The 20,436-nt window shown below is 50.1% G+C and overlaps 1 protein-coding gene across 2 annotated transcripts in view; it reads right to left on the reverse strand.

Moving 5' to 3' along the window:
- ANK1 (ankyrin 1) overlaps positions 1-20,115 on the reverse strand; it is a 70,700-nt gene extending 50,585 nt beyond the window's left edge. Inside the window, exon 1 of one of the 2 annotated variants that reach the window (XM_064497758.1) lies at positions 19,255-20,115. In XM_064497758.1, the coding sequence (XP_064353828.1) occupies positions 19,255-19,380 (126 nt within the window). In that variant the 5' untranslated portion in view covers positions 19,381-20,115. The remainder of the gene's footprint in view (positions 1-19,254) is intronic. The other variant, XM_064497761.1, reaches the window with a different exon arrangement.
- Positions 20,116-20,436: the final 321 nt, after the last annotated feature.

Here is a 20,436-nt window from a genome sequence, read left to right on the forward strand (position 1 = left end):
CTAAAACTGAAGATCAACTATTTTATTTCTCCCAGCTGACATTTTTCACTGAATGCCTACAGCATCAGCACTTTTCTCTAGCCTCAGCAGTAACACCAGACTGCTTTCTCTCTGGAACCTGCCCCTAAAGCTCTGTCAGCTACCATGCAGGGGGTGAGGGGTGTTTACTTCCAAAAGTGAACTTTCCCTGCCAGCTGCAAAACACCAGTGCAGTTGCTCCTCTTCACAGGCTAGCCAAATGCCTTCTGCAACTCGAATTCCTGAAGCAGAACAAAGCTTCTAGTGGTCACCGTCACCAGAGCATAGGCACGGATAAAACTGCCCTACTGCTGGACACACCGACACTCTGAACGTAGCAGCCATGAACCAGTCCCGAAATGTCTGCAACGGCACAGGGCTCCTCAGTGGCTCGTTCACCTGCTTCTCAGGGTAGCACAAGACACTGCACTGGCAATGCTGGGCGCTGTGCTGCAGCGCTCGTGTACCCGTCGCAGCGCTAGCCCTCACATTCATTACAGCCTGCAGAGCAGACCTGCCACAGAAAGGACTTTTCCAAAAATTCTCTCCACAAACCTACCTTGCAAGTCCTCATTTAGGCACTTTTTGTTTGGAAATCACAGAGCTCTTACAAAAGCAGTCTCTCCTATCGCTGTTTGCCTAATCGAGGCCCCAGCCTTCCTTCCCCAATATGTACTGTAAAAATCCAGCACTACAGCATGGGCCACCTAGGACACTGCACTAAGGCAAAAGAGAAAAGGGGAATCTCTTCTTGTAACTCATTTAGCAAATTATGTACTGTTCTCTTGTTCAAATGTCATCCAAATACTTGAAAATAAGCTCTGGGCTCCCAGACCAGCAGCCCTTTTTCCTGCAGTAATGTTAGACAAATGCTCCTGAGCTCATCAGCAGCGTAGTGGGGCCATTTGCAGGCTCAGCCCAGATAAGAGCATGAAGCAGAGAAGAAATTAGGTGTTTCACTTCAGAGGAAAAGACCAAGAATCACCATTATCAAGAAAAGGCAGTCTGAGAAGTCTCAAGAGGAGGAAGTTGTGATGCTGACACGGAGAGGACCCAGCGGTACGGGGACTGCATATCTGACCTCCAAGAGAGGCCAGGAGCCAAGCTCAGGGAAAGGCAGGAGACCACCACAGGGCTGAGAGACGACGGAGGAACCCCAACAGCGCGGACGCGTAGGTCGCACACAGACTCACATGGCCCTTCTCAGTGCGGGACACAAACAGGCCTCCGCAAAGCCAAGCCCAGCGTGGCCTTTCCCACAGCAGTCTGCTTGGCGTTCACCTTGGCTCTGCAGCCTGAAGTGCCTATAAAAGTATATGCACAGAGATGGGAGGAAGCTTTGCTATCACTGGACACGCTGCCTTTTATCCACGTCCGCCTTGCCACCCCAGGCAGGATTCGGACCTTCTGCAGCTTCTTCCAAAGAGATCACGTGTCAGACGGACCACACGTCCCGAACTGCCCTTGCTGCGCAAGCAGGCCTGGCGCTCGGAGTCGGGCTTGCCGAAATCCCCCCGGCTGATGCATCCAGCAAGTCCAACGCAGCATCTACAGAGGCTACGCTGGCACCAAGAAACATCGCCACTGCGGTACTGAGACACTTCCGACCGCTCTAGCCAGCGCATTAGGCCTGCCTCCACCAGAGAGGAGAACGTGGATAGCAGCAAGGACACAGCAGGGAAGCAGGAGGTAGCCTGCAGACATTTGTTCATTCCCCTTCACTGCGCTCCCAACTGTGAGCTGTTGTGCACAGGGACCGGGAGCAGGCTGCTCTCAGAGCTGGCAAGAGCCAGCCCCTTCGCTTTCCCAGTCCTTCCAGAACGTGCTGAACCCCCCTCGCCCTGCAGCAGCCTGTAACCCTGGCTGAGAGCCACCCCAGTGCTCCCTGCAAACGAAGGAAGCTTCATTTTGGTGGGGGGGAGGAGGTGTGCCCCCTCCCATTTCGATCTGCTCCTGAACCAGTGGAGTAGCACAAACTGAACATACTCACTCCATTTTAGAGACAGGGAATAAAACACACGTAGAAGTGAAAGGGAGCAAGAGTGTGACCAGAGACTCATGGTTTCTGGGTCAGCTTTCCCTGCCGTAGACGCCGGAGAACTTGTGCATGCCGGCAGTGGAATGAAAGCTCTTGCTCTCCATTCAGCATCCAATTCTGCATTGCAGAGCAGCGCACCAGGCAGAGTCTGTAGGAGACAGCAAGTCACTGTCCAGGGAGCAATAGAGAACCCCAAAGTGTTCCTATTCTACATAACAGATCAGGTTTTTTTCTCCCATAGGTCTCTTGCAGCCTGGCAGCAGAATCAGCTCAAAGTTACTTCAGGGTAAATACACAAAGGGGCAATAGACTTTGTTCTACCAGCTTTCATGGTCTTTGCTACACTCCTGTCAACAACGTCCTTGTGCCTGCCTTTCTACTTCTCCGACATGCAAAGTCACTGCATCCCCAGCTTCTCTGCCCTCCACTTTCGAGCCCAGGTCAGAACTGTGAGAATGTCAATGCAGGCTGGGAAAACACTGCAACATGCTGCAATACGAAATTCCTGACAATCAACCTCCCCACGGACCAGACATACCCCAGATCCTCAATTAGACCTTCTGCAGGCAACTGCTTTTGAAAAAGTCTGATTTTGCCCTAGAGCAAACCTGTTCTATAGGCCACCGCTAGAGCTGTGGAAGCTAAGTCCTCTAGCAACAGGAACTTGACCTGAACATCATCATCTCATAGACAGGCAAGAGAGGTGCTTGCATACTCTAAGAGCATCATTCCTGAGATACTACAGAGAAAAAACATGCTTCTGTTGGAATGCCCCTGCTTGTAGGAACACTGGGTCTGCACCCCATTAGGAAGTCTAGCCCTAGCCTACAGGAAGCAGAGACGTTAATCCTATGCACATAGAGTCAACAAAAACAGAAAGCACCTTTTGTTGCAGGTTTGTTTGTAATTAATTCAGGTGATTGCAACTTGACAGTGGCAATGATGCTGCAGCCACTGCAAACCATGCTACAGCATATTATTACCACCTCATGGTCTTCTGAAGACTGCACTGGCTAACAGCACCAAGGCCATAGTACTGACAGCTAGTTGCCCAAGCTACAGCAGCATGAGGAGCAAGGGGGGTGATAGAGATGACCTGCTCTCCTTCCTCAAACCACCTAGCTGTTCCTGAGCACCCACCACTGTACCCCAAAGGCCACCGACTAAGAGCGTGTCAGAATAAGTCACACGTGTGTGCCTGTTCCCTCAGCAGACATTAGCTGGAAGTGCCAGAAGCATCCAAGAGAGGACAGCTCACAAAGCAGCGATGAATTTCCAGTGGCAATTATAGCACACAATAATGACGGTTGGGCACTTTGCCAAGGAAACGCAGCATTTCAGCTCAAGAGATTAACGGTGAGGGCCAGCAGCAGACCCCTTGGTAATGCTCCTGTACGAGAGTGCCCAGACCCATGCCAAATTTCCACAGCGTTTAAAGCTCAGTTTTGCATTCACTCCCGGTAATCCCCCATAACGAGCACAGAGCCGCAGGGGACAGAAGAGGTGCCTGGGGCAGATGCCCTAAGGGCAGACTCGCCACACCAGTGCTAGGCGCCCACAGAGCCAACACCTGCAGCAGGGCTGGCCGCCTCTGCTCCCTTAAGAGCCGGTGCAGAGACGAGCGTTTTTAAGGGCGCAGTTCAGCCGACCTACTTCCGTGTGCGACGCATCACGGGAAGGACTCTCGACCGGGGGGCGCGGAGGCGGGCAGTGCGGATGCAGAGGTCTGCACCAGAGCACCCCCCTTCCACGGGGTGGACAGGCCCCTTCCACAGCAAGGGCTCCGCGTGCCCCTGGCAGTGCCAGGACACCGGACACAGCGGCGTGGACAGCAGCCCTGCTCTGCCCCGACACAGCTGGCGATGCAGTCCCACTCCAGAAACATCCAAATAATCCAAATCCTCTCAGCTGCTGCTGCCATGGCAACACCAGAGCCAGCCTCCACCAGCCTTTGATGTGCTGATCTGTTTAAAGCGTGCAAAATGGCATGCAGGAGCTGCAGAGCTGCCAGAGGGGCACCTGGCCGCCCTGCCAGCAGACGCTCCCCAAGGAGCAAGGGGTTCTGCGCACGGCAGGCACCGCTGCTGTCTCCTGCCGGAGCGAGTCATCACCAGCATGCTGTTGTCCCCGTGCTCCAACTCACCCACTTAGTGGAGTTTAATATTTAACATCAGACAAGCTGCTGTTTCGCAAGCTAGTTTGGGTTATTAATAAAAAATCCCCCACTCAATGATTCAAAAATAAAATATTATTACTCCAAGCTATCAGCGAGTGCTGGGAGCCAAGCACCACGAGAGTGCTGGCCACAGAGCAGTTAACGGGGAGGCAGGCAGGGCTGCTACAGGCCGTGAAAATGCCACAGAGCCAAGCAGCACGTGGCATAGCATATCCCCATCTCCCATTGCGCCACAGGAGGAGGAGGAGGAGGAAGCGATTCTAAATGACAAACAGGTTGCGTGAACCACAGGAAAAGCAGGTTGTTTGATCTCCTCTCCAGCAGCTCACAGAGATCTCCCTGCATTGCAAGGATACCTCCAAGCTCCAAAGGACTGCACCATTATTTTACCTTCAAAGATGAACTCTCTTCTAGCATTTAGCACCAGAATTCCCTGAGGATTTGTATGAAACCGATGCTGCCAGTGCCAGGAAATGTTAGACACTAACCCTGCAGCATGCCTGCCTGGTAGCTCAGCAAGGACTAGGGTAGTTCAGGACAGTCAAAGAAGCCCTGAAATGTGAAGGCACCAAGGAAGACTTGATGTATGTGAGGGGGTTTTATGCTAGACTTCACACAGAATTTGCATTACAACATGAACCACAGGAACCTGAAGTAGTCTCCTACAGAGATAACACATATGTCCTGCACTCTCCCCTTTCCACCACTTTTGTTTGAAGCCTACTTCACAATCAAAAATGTTTTCCTGTGTTCTCTCACTCTCTCACTAAACTAATGTGACCATACCAAGAATAAGAGGAAACAGCCTTCAGCAGCCCACAGAAATGCTACAGAGAACTTAGGGGACAGGAGAAACTTGACTCCAATTAAAATTGCAAAGTGAATCAAAGGAAGCAGAATGCAATTACACAGAATAGTTGAGGTTGGAAGGGACCATCTGGTCCGACCACCCCTGCTCAAGCAGAGTCAGCCAGAGCAGGTTGCCCAGGACCACGTTCAGTCGGGTTTTGAAAATCTCCAAGGACAGACTCCACAACCTCTCCGGGCAATCTGTGCCAGTGTTCAACCACCCTCACAGTAAAAAAGTGTCTTCTGCATTCAAGCGGAATACCTTGTGTTTCAGTTCGTGCCCATTCCCTCTCATGCTGTCACTGGGCACCACTGAGAAGAGTCTGGCCCTGTCTTCCTTACACCCTTCCTGCAGGTATTTATACACGTGGATAAGATCCCCAGGAGCCTTCTCTTTTCCAGGCTGAAAAGCCTCTCCTCATATGAGAGATTCTCCAGTCCCTTAATCATCTTCGTGACCCTATTTTACCTGAAACAGAATTTGGCTGAACAGAGGAGTCAGTCCACACACACACACACACACACACACACACACACACACACACACACACACACACACACCCCTTCTCGGGAAAAGCATCACAGGAACTCTGACAGCAACTATGGGGGTTGCTGGCAACTAGGCTCAAAGATAGCTGAACCCAAAACCTCTAGGTTTTCTCCTTTTAACTTCAGGAATGTGGGGGCAAGCTAAGCACTTGTTTTACAGTGAATACCCTGGCTGTGCATGCCTGTGAATGAGATTAAACAGTAAAGAAAACCCTATTAATTATTTCCTTTTGTGGCTTCCTCAAGTTCTTTTTTAAAGAAAAGAAGGGCCATTTTCTGCTGCCAGCAGGTGCAGTTTGGGAAGCACATCTTAGCCACAGCACGCACTGTGGCAGAGACACTGGCTTCCTCACGGCTGCTTTGCTGCATCACCTGCCGACCACGTTTTGGAATACCGTCCTGCTGGGTGCCCTCAGCTCCTTGCTGAAGCTCTGTCGCTGCCACTAACAAGCGTAAGGCAGGTAACCCTCCGACCAGGGCCCTGCCTCTTGAGCAGCTCTTGAATGGAGTCTGCCAGAAGCATGGTGCAGCGGACAAAGCTCTGACTGTCCTTTTCGCCATGCAGGTGAGGCCCTACGTGATAAAGCACCAGCCCTTCTCCCCACAGGCTAGACGACAGGCAGGCTGCTCGCAGGATCATGAGGTTTGCGTGCAGCCCAGAAGTCGGTGGCGGTGGGAGGCAAGGCTGATGCCCGCCTACTCTGAAGACACACGTGCTGTCTGTGTCTGGTGCTGCTGGTGGAGGGCAAAGGAAATGCCAGTGAAACTGGCAGCTCAGGTTAGTTCCTGCTTTGAGATATATATTGTTCTGAGCTGTAACTGGAGGGCAGTGCAGCAACACCTGGCTGCCTCAAGGTCCTGGTCAGATCCTGCAGTGAAGGAAGCACCTTGGCTATCCAACTGCTTGAGCCCCACAGCATTTCTCTCCTACATAAGGAAGCAGCTTCACTACCGCAGCTGTGAGCAGAGCCTCTGGATCAGCTTGCCCCATGCCCACAATACTCCCAGTTCTAGAGCATGACTTTAAAGCAAAGTGAACTAGTGAAAGGTGCCAGCTCTTCTGCCCAAATATCTGCAATTTACCCACAGAGTCCATGGCAGCACAAGAGAGGCAGCATGAGTGTTCCCCACGTCCCCTCTGGCAGTGCCGATGGTGCCACGTGGTGCCTTGGGAGGCCCCGTAAGAAGGTGCTGCTGATCCCTGCTGCTGCGTTGTCAGGAGGCAGCGAGTGCTGCTGTCCTGCATTTTGGCAATGAAGAGCGTGATGTTGTTCATGTTTTTCTGTGCTGCTGCTGGCCTTGGGGCACTCTTCTGGCACATACCTCACCATTGATGGGGATGAGTTCCCACATGTTGAGAAGGACTTTTGCTGATACAGTGTCCCAGGACTGACGGGCAGCAGATACTTTATACCATTGTCCCGTGATACCGCAGCTCCTCTTACTGCAATCTCAGCACTGCAGACATTTGACAGTGGGTTTGACAGGAAGCATTTTTCCCAGCATACACGGAAAGGAGGTCAGCCTGCTGACCATCATGCTGCTGTTTAACAGGAACACATTGTTATGCGTTAGTGTGGTGGCACGTCCGACCTGCGTGTGAAGAGAGCTGCCGTGCCACGCTCCACTGAGCAGTTCTTGCTTGGACCAAAACTACTGTCACTATGAGCTGAGCTGGATCTGATAGTCAAAAAGCTGAAGGATGTGCTCAGAAAATTACAGCCTGTGTGCCAAATACAGACACCATGCAGGCAAATACTTCCTGCATGCACTTCCTCCTGGCTCTCCTCAGACCTCTTGCCCTGAAGTTGAAGTGCTCCAGTGCCAAAGACACTGACCTGCAGAGGATAACTTCTGCCTCAGCACAAAAGATGAGAAGCAGAACCATAACCTTCCCCCACCACAGTGAAAGCAAGCGCAACATCAAAAGCCAATTAGATAAGTTTTCCCTTAACTAGAGCTCTCTGGAACATCACCCTCCCCACCCCCATTCCCCATGGCCATTGTCAGCTTGAGTACTTTCATCTACCGCAAGACAAATAGAGGAGGAAAGAAAAAAAAAATCCTATTTAAGAACACACAATTTACTCCTATAACCGAATCCATGCAAATCATTGCAACAGAACATTATTGATTCAAACAGCAGCGTAAGAACCCAAAAAAGGAAAAGGTGTGCACATGACTGTGGCACACAGTAAAAGCTCACACTTTCAGTCATCAGCAGAATACAGCCTATTCCCAAGCAGATCAAAGGAGGAGCCCCTCCTTTTTGCTCCCCTTCCCTTTACGATGAATGAAAGAAATGGCTCAGATGGTGTCCCATCTCTGCCTAAAGCTCTGACATAGTCTGTCCAGTGGAAGCAAAGTACAGGCCAAAGCGGACATTTTGTCCTCCATCTCTTCAGTTTGCATGACACCTGCAAAAAGGCAGACGACTGACCTGTAGGAATTTGCCTTGTGTTCCAACATGTTTTCATAGTCCTGACTTGTTGCATCTTGAGACTCCGCTTCTCTCAGCAAGCCAATCTGAGGTGTCAAAAAGGCTGGTAGTTTCTGCAACTTTCCACCTGCTGATAATGCCAGCTTAGATTTGTTTTTAAAAGATCATGGAGAATAATGGAGCAAAAGGGATGGCTTGTTTTGGACTCTCCAGTTCCAACAAATTCAGTCATATTCGATGTCCATCCAAAGCACCAGCACAAGACTCTCTCATTGCTAACTCCTAACTCAGGAAGACCGTCAGGTGCAGCAGAACAGACTAGTAGCTTCAGCAACACAGACAAGGCATGTTCCAGGAAGCAGCATGACAAACTCTCCACAAGAACCTCACCAACGCCTCACCCAGAAGGCTGCTAGATGAGAACAGCTAGCAGGTTGATGGCACATTCCTTCTGCAATTGCCCAGGACCCTCAGTATGTACACAGGAGATTCTAAAGTCTTTGAGTGCCATTCACAACTGCTGGCCTGTAAATAGCCACTTAGAGCTGGGGTATGGAAGAAAACAGCACTTACTGCTGAGCAGAGAAGTTCCTTCCAAGCAGAGCAATGTTTGCACACTAGGACATAGCACCTCAGGCCTGGGAGGCAGTGCCTGCAGCTGGGGACAGAGAGGGAGAGAGTGCTGCTCAAGTATCTAAAAAGATGTTGAGTTTAATTGCAGCATGTCTGGAGATGAAAGGGTCAAATGCCTTGGAGTTTCCCACAACGCTCGTCCAAGGCAAGGCGCTGGGACCAGGCGTGACCACAGGCTGGTTCAGTCGATCAGAGAGCTGAGCAGTTGTTGCGAGGTGACAGCACAGACACTCCCCTCTTCTCTTCCCCAATATGTCACTTAAAATAGATGGCAGACCCTCAGGGTGCATCCTATCCAGTGTATAAGGATGGCAGACATCTGTGCTGCCTCAAGGTCCACGAAAGTGCCAGATGACATGGTGATAGAGTTGGAACAGGATCTAGATGGAGCAATCGCACCGACACACCAATGCCTCTGCTGCGTACAGCCTGCAGCGAGATATCTGCACAGTGATCACAGGGCAGTCCACAGAAAGGGGCAGTTACCTCTCCTGTGTTCAGAGTTGCTACATGAAAGTCAGGAAGGTCACAGTTAAAGCTGAAATTGTCCTTAACCCACCCCACATCTGTCTCAAACTCACCCACCACAACAGCACATTTTCATAGCATTTATCCTATTCTTCGTTTTGTGCTGTAATCAGCAAGTCCTGGGAAAGACGCAATGCTCCCTATTCCAGGCATGGCATCATGACAGAACTAATTGGACCCTGAATACACTATGCATTCCTGTAGATTATCTGGAAGCCTTCGTTTTCTGGACAAATGACACTGTGAAAGATGTAATTACTCACAATTCCTTTGAAGAGACCATCAGACATGTTAAAGACCTAACATAGTTTATATTCTATGGTATATAGAGGCAAAAGGTTTCACCCCTCTGTTCCCTGCATTTCCCAGATAAGAGGTCCAACATATGCATGTGAACACATCCTACAAGCCCTGAAAAGGCTCAGTAGTGTGCTGCAGTAAAGAACTGTAGCTTTCATTTCTACTTTTTGTCTTTCTGCAGTACCTTTTTGCTTAAACAGGAGGCTTCTCAGTGACCTGGACACACACACACGCACGCGTGCACACTCTTTTTCCTTCTTCTCTCATCTCTGTATAAATATAGAAACTTCATCTGTTTTCTAAATGCTATCCTGCTGCTGCATTCCCAGCCTCCACCTCCCAAAACACTTTGGTGAATACCTGCTGCTTTGTTTCTGCTGTAGATTTTTTTGCTAACAATTGTACAGGCTGCAATAAGCCCTAGATTTAACATAGTCCTCTACTCCTGCAGCCCCAGCATAGAAATGTATGGTTCTGGCTTAATGTTTCAGCCACTCAGCAAAATTTGGTTCACAAATAGGAAGGGAGCTTGGATTTTGCTGCTGTCGGCAGCATTGTGGCTCAAAGCATGACACAGTTCAGCTGCGAATGGCAATGTGAATTTTCAGAGGGCTCTGGGGTGCTGAGCAGTCCCCTTACAAAGAGAGGGAGATGTCAGGAACTTCCCCGCTCCTAGGAAGCTGCCCTCTGCTCATCTAAGACTTTAACCTGGCTGGTCTATCCAATCCAGGGCTGATGTTTTCAGAATCTCATAGCATATTGAGAGCTGGCAATGAGGACTGCTACAGAGATACAAGTAGGGCAGGGAACCCAGAAGCCCCTGCAATCCTTGACCCATCCCTCCATCATGCCCCCAGTGATGCTGCACCTTCCCAGACTGGCACGGAGCGGGTACATTTATGAAGAACCTTGACATACTTAGACAATTAAACCAAATTAGCATAATTCAGACTAAACTTCTAATTTTAGCACTCTCTAAAGCTGCTTTCCTTTGAGCTCAGCTCTAACTTGCAGTGCCTCAGCTGCAGCACACTACAGCCGGCTTCCTACAGCGAATAAACAGCCCCGTGAGCTGTCAAGCACAGAACTTTCACAAGGGGCACAATCCTTTGCCTTGCCTTCTCCTGGGGGTACACTCTGCAAGCCAGATGGGTCTCGCTTCATGGACAAAGCAAGCGTCGTGTTTGGGCAGCACCTTGGCGCAGACTGAAAGAACTTGCTCATGAATCAGATTTCTGAATACTGCAAAGTTTCAAACGTTCCTCTCCCCACTCCAATATCCTGGTATCTGGTGGGCTCACCAAGCACATACTAGACAACATTACCTGAATAATTTAACAGCCTGCAGCGCAGCAGTGCAGACTGGCACCAGATTCCTTTCAGTGCCCCCTCCCTCTAGCAGCTAGCCCTGCTGCAGCAGGGTCTGCTCTGACCTGATGTCCCTCCCATCCAGATGCCTATATTCTGTGTTTTATCCACCAGCCAGTCCCCCTCCCATCACTGGCACTGCATTTTCCTCCTGCCTGGAAATGTCAGGAAAGAACAGAGGCACAGGGTCTAAAATGCCTTACTAGCCAAGTCATGGACAAGCTGTTCTTCACTTACAACTGACTTTAGTATTTGTGGACAACCAGTTACTGGGAAAGGAATGGACTTCCTAAGGCAAACATGAGCCATTATACTTGAGCTCACGTTATCTGAGAGACTAGGCTCTTTGGGCACTGCATCCTGCAAAGAGCAAGGCAGATAGTGAAAGAAGGTGGTAAACACAAGAGAGGAACTTGCCACTGTTCAAATATGCTGTTTTTCTAATTGAGCAGTTTGAGAGAGGTCTTGGTCTGTGCCCATTGCAACATCCCATGCTCAGCCACAAGCCTCTGTAACCTCCCCAATGCGAAGGAGCATTGAGAGCAGTCTAATTTCTGCAGTGCCATTTCCCTTCCTGCACACAAATGTGCCACATGCTGTCCTCTGCCATCCCTCCCCTTTACTTAATGCAATCACTGGAATGAAAACACAAATGCTGAAAGCACAGATGCTCCCATTATAACCAGTGCATGCTGTATTGCAGCCTAATGGAAATTGCTAGAGGGTGATTGCAAGCAGCAGTGGCTGAAATCAGACAAAGCGTTTAGCCAAAGGTGAGTTTGAAACAGCCTCCTCTTCCAGCTAATTCCATACTGGGAGAGGGAGGGAGGGGGAAGATGGAGTGGGAACCTGGGTGGAGCGAGGGAGAAGTGTCCCTTTATAGGCCTCAGTCTGCAACGGAGTGCAATAAAGCAGAGCACTGATGCTATCTTTAATCCTGTCAGCATTTCCATTTGTACAGGACTCCAGTGGCAGGCCAGATAAACAGCATCAGAGGAAGCCATCGTCACACACAGAACGCACAGCCCCTGCACTTCTCAGCCCAGCCTGAAACACAGACTGCATATTTATTAAGCTTCTCCAAGTCAGAGGTCTGAATCTCCCAACAGTGCAGCCAGCTGACGTCATCCCCCAAATCCTGATGGGACTTGCTTCCCCAACAATCTTGACAGAGCTTGGGGGGGGGGGGGGGGTCACCTTGTATTCACACAAAGCAGTTCCTCATTGGCATGCTGCACAGACAGAGGTGGGGTGCAAATCCTCCACAGCTGCTCCATCACTCAGAGCACTGCAGCACCTGTAAAGGAGCTCATGCCTTGCCCCATTTGCCAGCAGTTGCGTCTGCAAAACACTCACCTTCCCAGCAAGAAAAGCTACCTCCCTGCCCCCATTTACATGCTGGATATTTGTAGCACAGCAGATGCAACACTAGTGCTGTGCTGAGTCTAATGCACACAGAAACAATGGAAAGATTTCTTAAGATGGTCCTTTGGTTTGGCAAAATGCTTTTGAAAGCCTACCTAGTTGCTAGATGGGTAATGGTTGAGCCCACTTCTGGGCACACAGTCTAATTTTCTGTCTACATGCCCATGCAGTTACATTCAGGGTGGTAAGGCTAGGGCTTCCTTGAGTCTCAAAAGCTTTGGCTACTCTGATATCCCATGTCCCTTCTCCCTGCCACTGCACTGTAGCATTATGCTGCAAGCAGAAGTTACCAGTTCCTCTGTGAAGTGCTTCAGACAGAGAGTACCGGAGTACCCAGTCCTGGCTGCAAAGAGCTCTGCTGACAGCTGGAACCTGGCTGGGGTGTCTTCTGTCCTAACAGACTAACCTAGTTCCTGTCTCAGGTGGTTCTGAAGGTGCTTTCTTCAGTGCTGTCCCACCCCATGAGCTGGTTAACTTCCATGGGAGGGTGTCTGCAAAACCACCATTCTTGCTGTGCTGCTGCTGCCTCAAATGAGATAGCATACTTGCGCCTCAACACCCTTTTTCCCTGCTCAGCTTGTCCTCCCTGCTGCTTCTCAGTGCAGGGTCAGCTAATGGGACTACTGACCCCAGTGGGCCTCCCACAGTGTATCACTTCCCTTTTCTTCCCAAGCTGCTGAGGACTCCAGGCTCTCATCTCCTGCGCTTCCCTGCAGGGACAGCCTTCAGAGAGAGGGTGGCAATGACAAGATGCCAGATGAGGGGTTAAAGCTGGTACGCCCAAGCTTGGGCAACATCCCATTGCAAGAAAGTGTGGACACAGCCAGAAGCAAATTCAAGATCCAAGCACTGGGCTGCGAGACCAGCCAGGAAAATCTCTTGGCTTCACCTGCTTCAGCATCCGCAGTGCTGTCTATTTCACCCTGGTGCCAAGCCAACCCAAAGCTGGGCAGCAGGAATTTTGGCTGATGGAGACGACAGAATTTGCCACTGCAGCTGCTGCTCTAGGAGCAGGCAGAGAAAGAAGGTGAAGCAGCTCTGTGCTTGAGACTCTGCAGGTGGCACGGTCCTTTCTCTTGCAGACAAGATCCAGCTTGCAGGTGAGACACCAATCCAGTTCCCAGCAGCCAGTGCAGCTCTGGGCGACGGACGGACATCTCACATCTTTCACAGGACATACTGCCGCTGAATGTGAGAATCCAGGTAGCCCCATCCAGCAACTGTGTCAGGCCAGACACTGATGGGAGAAGTGCACAATTGTTCTCAGAAGCCCAGGCTCATCCTGGGGATGTTCTAAGCTCTCTGCAGCCCAGGTCTGCTGAAATCCTTTGCTCTCCTTCTGTCCATCACTATTCTGTGCAGCCTCTCTAAACCTACTGCAAGCTGAGGGCTGCTGCTTAATGATGGCCCTTGGAAAGGATGGCAGGCAAGCACAGAGAATAGCCCTAGTGGCCTCTCCTTGGCAGCACTCCAGCAGCCATTTCTCACCCCATTTTCTCATGTGTTTATTGCATAATTCTGATGGGGTGTCTGGATTTTACATGTCAGGGATCCTAAGCTTGGTCTCAGGTTTCACCCTGATACTGCTCGTCGGCAAACAGCAGATGAATGAGCTCTTCAGCTTGTAATACACCAAGCACAAAAGTGTGGTCACCCTATGTGATCATTGGTAGTCCTACATTTAAGGAAGCATCATTGCTCCTCTGTCTGATTGAACTTGTGGCTGTTGTACCAAACCCTGTTTGACTTGTTCTCTTTACCACGCTTCTCTACTTCCCTAAGGAAAGAAAATTTCTTTTATGCAAAAGAATGAGCACCCTCAATACCCCCTCTATCTCCTTAGAGCTGCCCATCCAGGATCTAGCCTCTCTCCCAACTCACCTCACACACCTCAGATTGGAGTTTCTTCTGAAAGTTGGTGCCAACTGGTTATGTTCACAGTTATTCCTTACAAATATCCTCTATTCATGCCAAAGAATAGAAAGAGGGTGAGCCCATCTGCTGTTGCTAAGTGCTCTGTTTGCTCCTTCCCATCATTTCATCCTAGCTGGTGGAAGAACTTTCTCCTCCAGAGTTTCTGTCAAACAGAAAAGCCTCTCTCTGTCTCTCCTCTTCTCTATTTCAAACCCTGTCTGACAATTTCTTGTCTCCCTTATCTGAAGCATCCTCCCAGCCTCTCCTGCTGTGATGTATTTCAGTTTGTAACAGCAAGCACTAAAACATTTCCTGCCACAGCTTGTAAAAGAAGCACTGCACCAAGCATGGGTGCCAGCCTATACTGTGGAGAGCCATGAACCCCCAAACTGGTTTGTGTTCTGTTTCCAGGAAATGGACAACTACAAACAAGGGAAAGAGTTTTATGCAGAGAAATTCTTATCAGGAATCATTTTCTTTCAGCATTCAAGACTGCACTGTGCAAGGTGCTGTACTAATCCATAGCAAGCGACTGACTTACTCTTGGACACTTGCACCCAAACACAGTAGACAGGAGGGGAAAGGTAAAAGAAGGGGTTTGTTCCTCATCACTCAAAACAAAAACAAAAAATAGCGGTAAATTCAGACATCAGTGCATGTGCTGTGCTCTCTTTCTTACAACACACTACCATGCCCAAGCAAAGCTTACCCTGAACATACCGGGAGGATGTAGAACATCTTTCACACTAACAGCTTATCATTTAAACACTGATAGCAATTGCCACTGAAATTGTCAGCTTCTGAGCTTTTGGTTAGCTTGTTTTTTAATATAGCAGCCAGAGTTACACTGCACGCAGACGGCGCACACACGCTCCTGTGCACTTGAGGTGTCCTTTGGAGATTACTGGCACTGTCACTCATACTGAAGTGCTATTGGTCTTAACCCCAGCGTGGGGTTACACCTCCTGGGCCCTTTCTAGCAACTGATTTGGGGAGCTCCTCTCTTTCTTCCAGAGCTTCTTGGAAGGGATTCAGTCCATTTTCTGACTTTAATATAAAACCACAGCAAGAAGCTACATACAACTGGAAAAGAACTTAATAGCACTGTACTGACGTAACGCGTTCACAGACGAGCTCACAGCTGTGCCAAAACACCACATGCTCACAAGGTGCTGTGCTGCCTAATCCTGCAGAAGACAGGGCTGCATCTTTTAAGTGCGCTCTGCGACTTCCGAGGGAAGGCTTTCTGCCTCTCAAGTGACCGCCGCACAACCGCAGCGCAAGGAAAGGAGTGTTCTTTACCAACAGCATCACCCAGAACCACACAAAATGACAGATAGCTGCATCCAAAAACCAGACACCAATACTGTCAGTCACCACTTGCCTCACTGTCAGCGCAGCTGGCCCCATCAGGGACCTCGCACACAGCACAGCAGCTGTAACTGAGGGGCTGTGGACTGGCCATCTAAACAAAACACCTAAAGATTTGGAGCTAGGAGCCATCCTAGATGGTGCTTGACAAGTTCTCTAATGGCAGTGAACTTCCATTATTTAATTCGTACTCTCCTTTGCTCACGTGCTACTCTGTCACACCTGTCTGCCCGCAGTGCATCCTAAAAAGCCACCAACACTTCATGCTAGTTCAGCCCTTCTGCGAAATGTGGTAATGGCACAGGCTGTACTGAAACCTGGCTCTCCGGGGCCATCCTCAGACCGAGGCAAACTCCAACCACAGTGCAGAGGCCCCAGACGGGGATCACTCTGAGGAAGCGTCTGGCTGTTGAACAGACCACTTGTCCCCAGGGCACTTGTGTGGCTGGATTACACAAAGCGCAGAGGTGAGTAACGAAATATGATTCCTTATATCCTTGACGCGGATCCTGTCAAATTATACATTAGCTCTCATCATCTGAGTTACAAAGGTGGAGACAGGGAATACTGGAGGAGTGGCAAGGTTATGTACAAGGACCATCACTGTGCTTGGGAGACAGATGAGAGGGACACGACAGGAAAATGGAAGGACAAGGTCAGTCAGGTGCTTGTTTCATTTTCTCAAAACAAAAGCCAAGGAATTGCCATGGAAACTAAAAAGCAACAACTATAATCTTGGTCCACAGAGAAGGTTTTTGGGCAACACAGAATTAAGTAACAGAACTCATTGCCTCCAGATATAACAGGACACAAGGGATTACAGGATTCAATCCCCAACTAGTAATTTGGGCAGTTCAGGGGGCACATACAACCACGCCAAAATGGCTGGAAATGCTAAAGGATACAAAACTTTCATCAGCTTACATGGGATGAGAAGAAACTTGTTCCGGGGACATCATCTCCTTCCTTTAGCTTTGCTTTGTGCTAGGACCTCCTTGGATCACAGGTTACTTCTCTACTATTAACACAAATTGCATTGCAGTGGTGCATGGTGGGATCAGTCATAAATTGAGACACTGACATGCCGGATTGTGCAAACATAGAGCAAATAAACAGTTTCTGCCCCAAAGAGCCTATACCTACATCTGTATATAAAGCAAGGGACAATAGTCAGGCACAGGTAGAGAAATAGAAGGATCCCGTGACACAACAGTGGTTTCAACCCATTCCAGGGGCCAGTGCAGGAGCCTTTTGAAACAGAGGCCTTTCGCACAGACATTACATGCTGTCAGAGCCCAATACAGACTCACAAGGCACCAACCAGACACCAGACTAACACAGATGAAACTCCCACAGCTGCTGCAGCAAAAAAGAACAGGAAATTCAAATGCATTCAGGTAGCCTCCAGCCTGATACCAACAAGGAGACTTGTAGGATAAACCACTGTCACCAGAGACACTCAGGCTTTGGGGTAGGGGAAATAAGGAGAGAGAACTGGACCTACAGCAAAATCTCCTGGCTTGGTAGTTCTTCATACCAGACCCCCTTTACAGCCCTCTGGTAACATAAGAGACAAGCTGCTCTGTCAGCACAGAGCAAGAGTCCCGGTGGGGACAAGCCTTGTGCCTGTGTACAGCAAACAGCTATCATTGAGGAAGGCAGCATCTGACATGATAGCATCATGGTAGCTGAAAGACCCACAGCCAAGGCCCTAGCTGCTGTCTGCAGATTTCACTTCTGTCCTGAATGCTTCCACTGACTTCCCAGAAGTTCTCTGCTCTCTGCAGAGACACAGCCATCCTGGGATGCCCTGGTCAAATGGTCTGGCATGAAGTCACATAGAAAACACCCTTACACCCAGCTTTGGTCCCGAGAGGAATGGGCAGGTGAACACAGATCCTGCCTACGCTGACTGTGATCACTGAGCTGACAGGTAGGCAGGCTTCCCTTGCCAGGGCATGCTCCTAGGAACTACCGCTCTGGAAGGGGTAGCTAAAGATCAACTCGTCCTCAGTGTGCCAGAGCCCTGCTGAGTTCTCCAGGGAGACCTTGCTCGCAGCTCCCCACACTGCAACAGTCCCCAATAGTACACTTTATAAAAGGCTTGTTCATGGCTATAAAGTCCATCCCATCCCAGGAAACCAGACCCCTTTGGGTTTATTTAACGGTATTTCTCCAGCTTCTTTCCTTGTGTCACAGTGTGTCTTAGCAGCAAGTGCAACTCAGGTCCCTCACAAGGAACTAGCAATAGGATGCCGTCTCTAGTACCTTCCATCTGAGGAACTCCAGTCACCTCACAGGCATCTTGGATCTCCCAACTCGTCACCAAGACGCACTTAGGCTGTGTGTCCAGGTGGGGCAAAGAGGGGAAGAGGCTGGGTTTTTTTCAAAGCCACACAAAGCAAGCCTTTACAGGAAAAGGGATGAAATCTAAGAATTCCAGTGTTCAGCACCGGCCCTGGGCAAGAGCTCACTGGCCAGACAGCGTGAACCAGCAGTTGTCCAGCAGTGTGGCAGGAAAAATAAAAGCCTGAGGGCTGGTTAGCAGCGCCCATCCCTTTCATCTCAGCAGGGCACTTCTCAGGGCTGTCCAGGAGCAGCTATTGACGGGCTCTGAGCAGTAGAGCACTGCTGTAAGGCCCTTGCTTGCAGGGGCACACGGAAGTCTCGAAGTCTTTTGCTAAACGCAGAGCAAGAGCCCACCCAAGGCACCTCTGTACTGCAACCTCCTCTCACGTACACTCTGGATTTCCCTTGGTTTTACCTCTCTCCTCACTGCCTCTCTGCACTGGTGTAGCACATACGTCCCTAGACCCTGTGGTGAGAAAAGCATTCTGTTCAAGAGGTCTCCAAGGGGCAGCAAAGCTCTCCTAGCCCCATGCCTGCTCCTGCGGGAAGCTGACAAGCAAATGGGCAGTGACTTTTCAGAGAGGAGCTGCCACTTGGAGCAGCTGGGGGACCCAAGGTTCTAGCATGATCGTGTCAGCAGAGGGGAGAGACACCTCTTCTTGCTCCTGACCCCCCACTCACCTGCTGCCAGCAAGTAACATGTCTTTGCTGGCAGGGAAGACCTGTGTCCCACTAACAAACACATCTTTCCCTAAGTAGTGGCACAGCTCGCAGCCTCCTGCATAAAACTACTCTTTCTACTTTAGTGGCCTGCTTTCACTGTACCCTGGTTTCAGTGTCCTGGTAGAGCTCAAGCAAGACATCGGGTGGTCGTTAAAAACCACTTCTTCACTAGAGAAAGGGGTGCAGGTGTCTTGCCCTTCCACTCTTCAAACCAAGCAGCTCTGGGAAGCTGCATAACGGTAGAAGCCAGAAATTTTACCCTGGAGATCAAATCTGTTACTGGTAGATTATTAAAGGCTTGACTTGGAACTGGGCTGAGCGAGACTCCCGAGCTACCTTGATGAACCCTTTGCTTCCTCCCTCCCTTCACCCTCCTTCTTCTATCCCCTCTCTAAGTTTTCAGGGCAAAGAGCAGATCACTGCCCCCAAAAGTTGTCCTCCGCTTGGCAGACTGAAGCACATAGATCTGTACAGGGAATTGACTCCCCTCACTCCCCCCTGCCAGGCAAACTGCACCCACTACCACAAGCACAGGAATCTGGATATAAAGCTGCCTGCCCCAGTGCCACTTACCTTTTTCTTCCGGTCCCGAGAGCGGTTCCTGCGCTTGCGATTGGATTCTTCCTTCTCTTTCTGCTCCTGCAGAGCCTGAGCCTCAATATCTTTGATTTTCTTCAGCTGTTTAGCTGCTTGAGCCATGGCTGGTCAGGCTGCAGTTCTCTCCAGAGCTCACACCTGCGCTCTCCCAACAGCACCCTCCAGTTCCTGGCCAAGAAAGTCCCTTCCTCTAGCTCAAATGCTGCCGACCCAGATGAGTGCAAAACCAGTAATGAGAGGAAGATGGAAAGCAGACTACAAGCCCCAAAGGGCAGCCGATGTCTCAAGCTAATTGCTAGACGGAGTCCAGGACACCTCTATAAAACATTAATAATCCTAAATCCAGCTGTTCCAGAGGTTCTGTACACCATTGCAGCAGCCCCTGACTGCACTGGCACATCATGCAGAATCCTTTTTGTGGGACAGGACACCTGGCTGGTGCTGTGCTCTCTCCCTCACTGTCTCTCCTGCAGTACAAGAAGAGATGCAGGCAGTCAGCCACAGGAAGAAAAATAACTCTCAGCAATTAATGCATGATGACAATAGAGAAGCAGTGAAAGAGAAGGCCGATGCATTTCATCTTGACTTCTGAGCTCCCTGTAGCAATGCATTATGAGCAGTAACCTGCATGTAGTCAGTCGGTGGCTTTACCACTGCAGTGCTGCTGAGGCAGGCACAGATTCCAGTCTCTCCCATTCTCTTCCTCTCAGTCACTCTCTGTGCAGCAGCCGCATCACTCGCTTATTCTCTGGCTTATGATTGCAGCTCCTTTCAAGGGGAGTAATAGGGAATCGCCGCACACTGTCAGGAGGCAGGCAGCATCTCTGCTCAGAAAACAGCCAATACTGCAAAGGATGTGCCAAGTACTGGAGCAAAGTGCAGCTTAACAGCATCCTTCCCTCCTCGCATCCCTCCACTGAGTGAGCAGCAAGGGGAGGGGAGGGATCTTGTCTGCGAATGGGAGTCAGAAACCAGGAACTCAGACTGCTCTTTGACTACGCAGCACCAGAAAAGTAAACTGGGACCGCCAGCTCCTGCCCACCTTTGCACCACCAGAACTCAGGTCCTGTCCGAGGACCCCTGGCCAGCACTCCTGAAGGGTCAGTGACCCCTTCTCCAGTGACATCCACGCATTTCACCTGCAGCTGCCTCTCCAAA

This window comes from Dromaius novaehollandiae, chromosome 26 (genome assembly GCF_036370855.1).
Source record: "Dromaius novaehollandiae isolate bDroNov1 chromosome 26, bDroNov1.hap1, whole genome shotgun sequence".
Taxonomy (NCBI): domain Eukaryota; kingdom Metazoa; phylum Chordata; class Aves; order Casuariiformes; family Dromaiidae; genus Dromaius; species Dromaius novaehollandiae.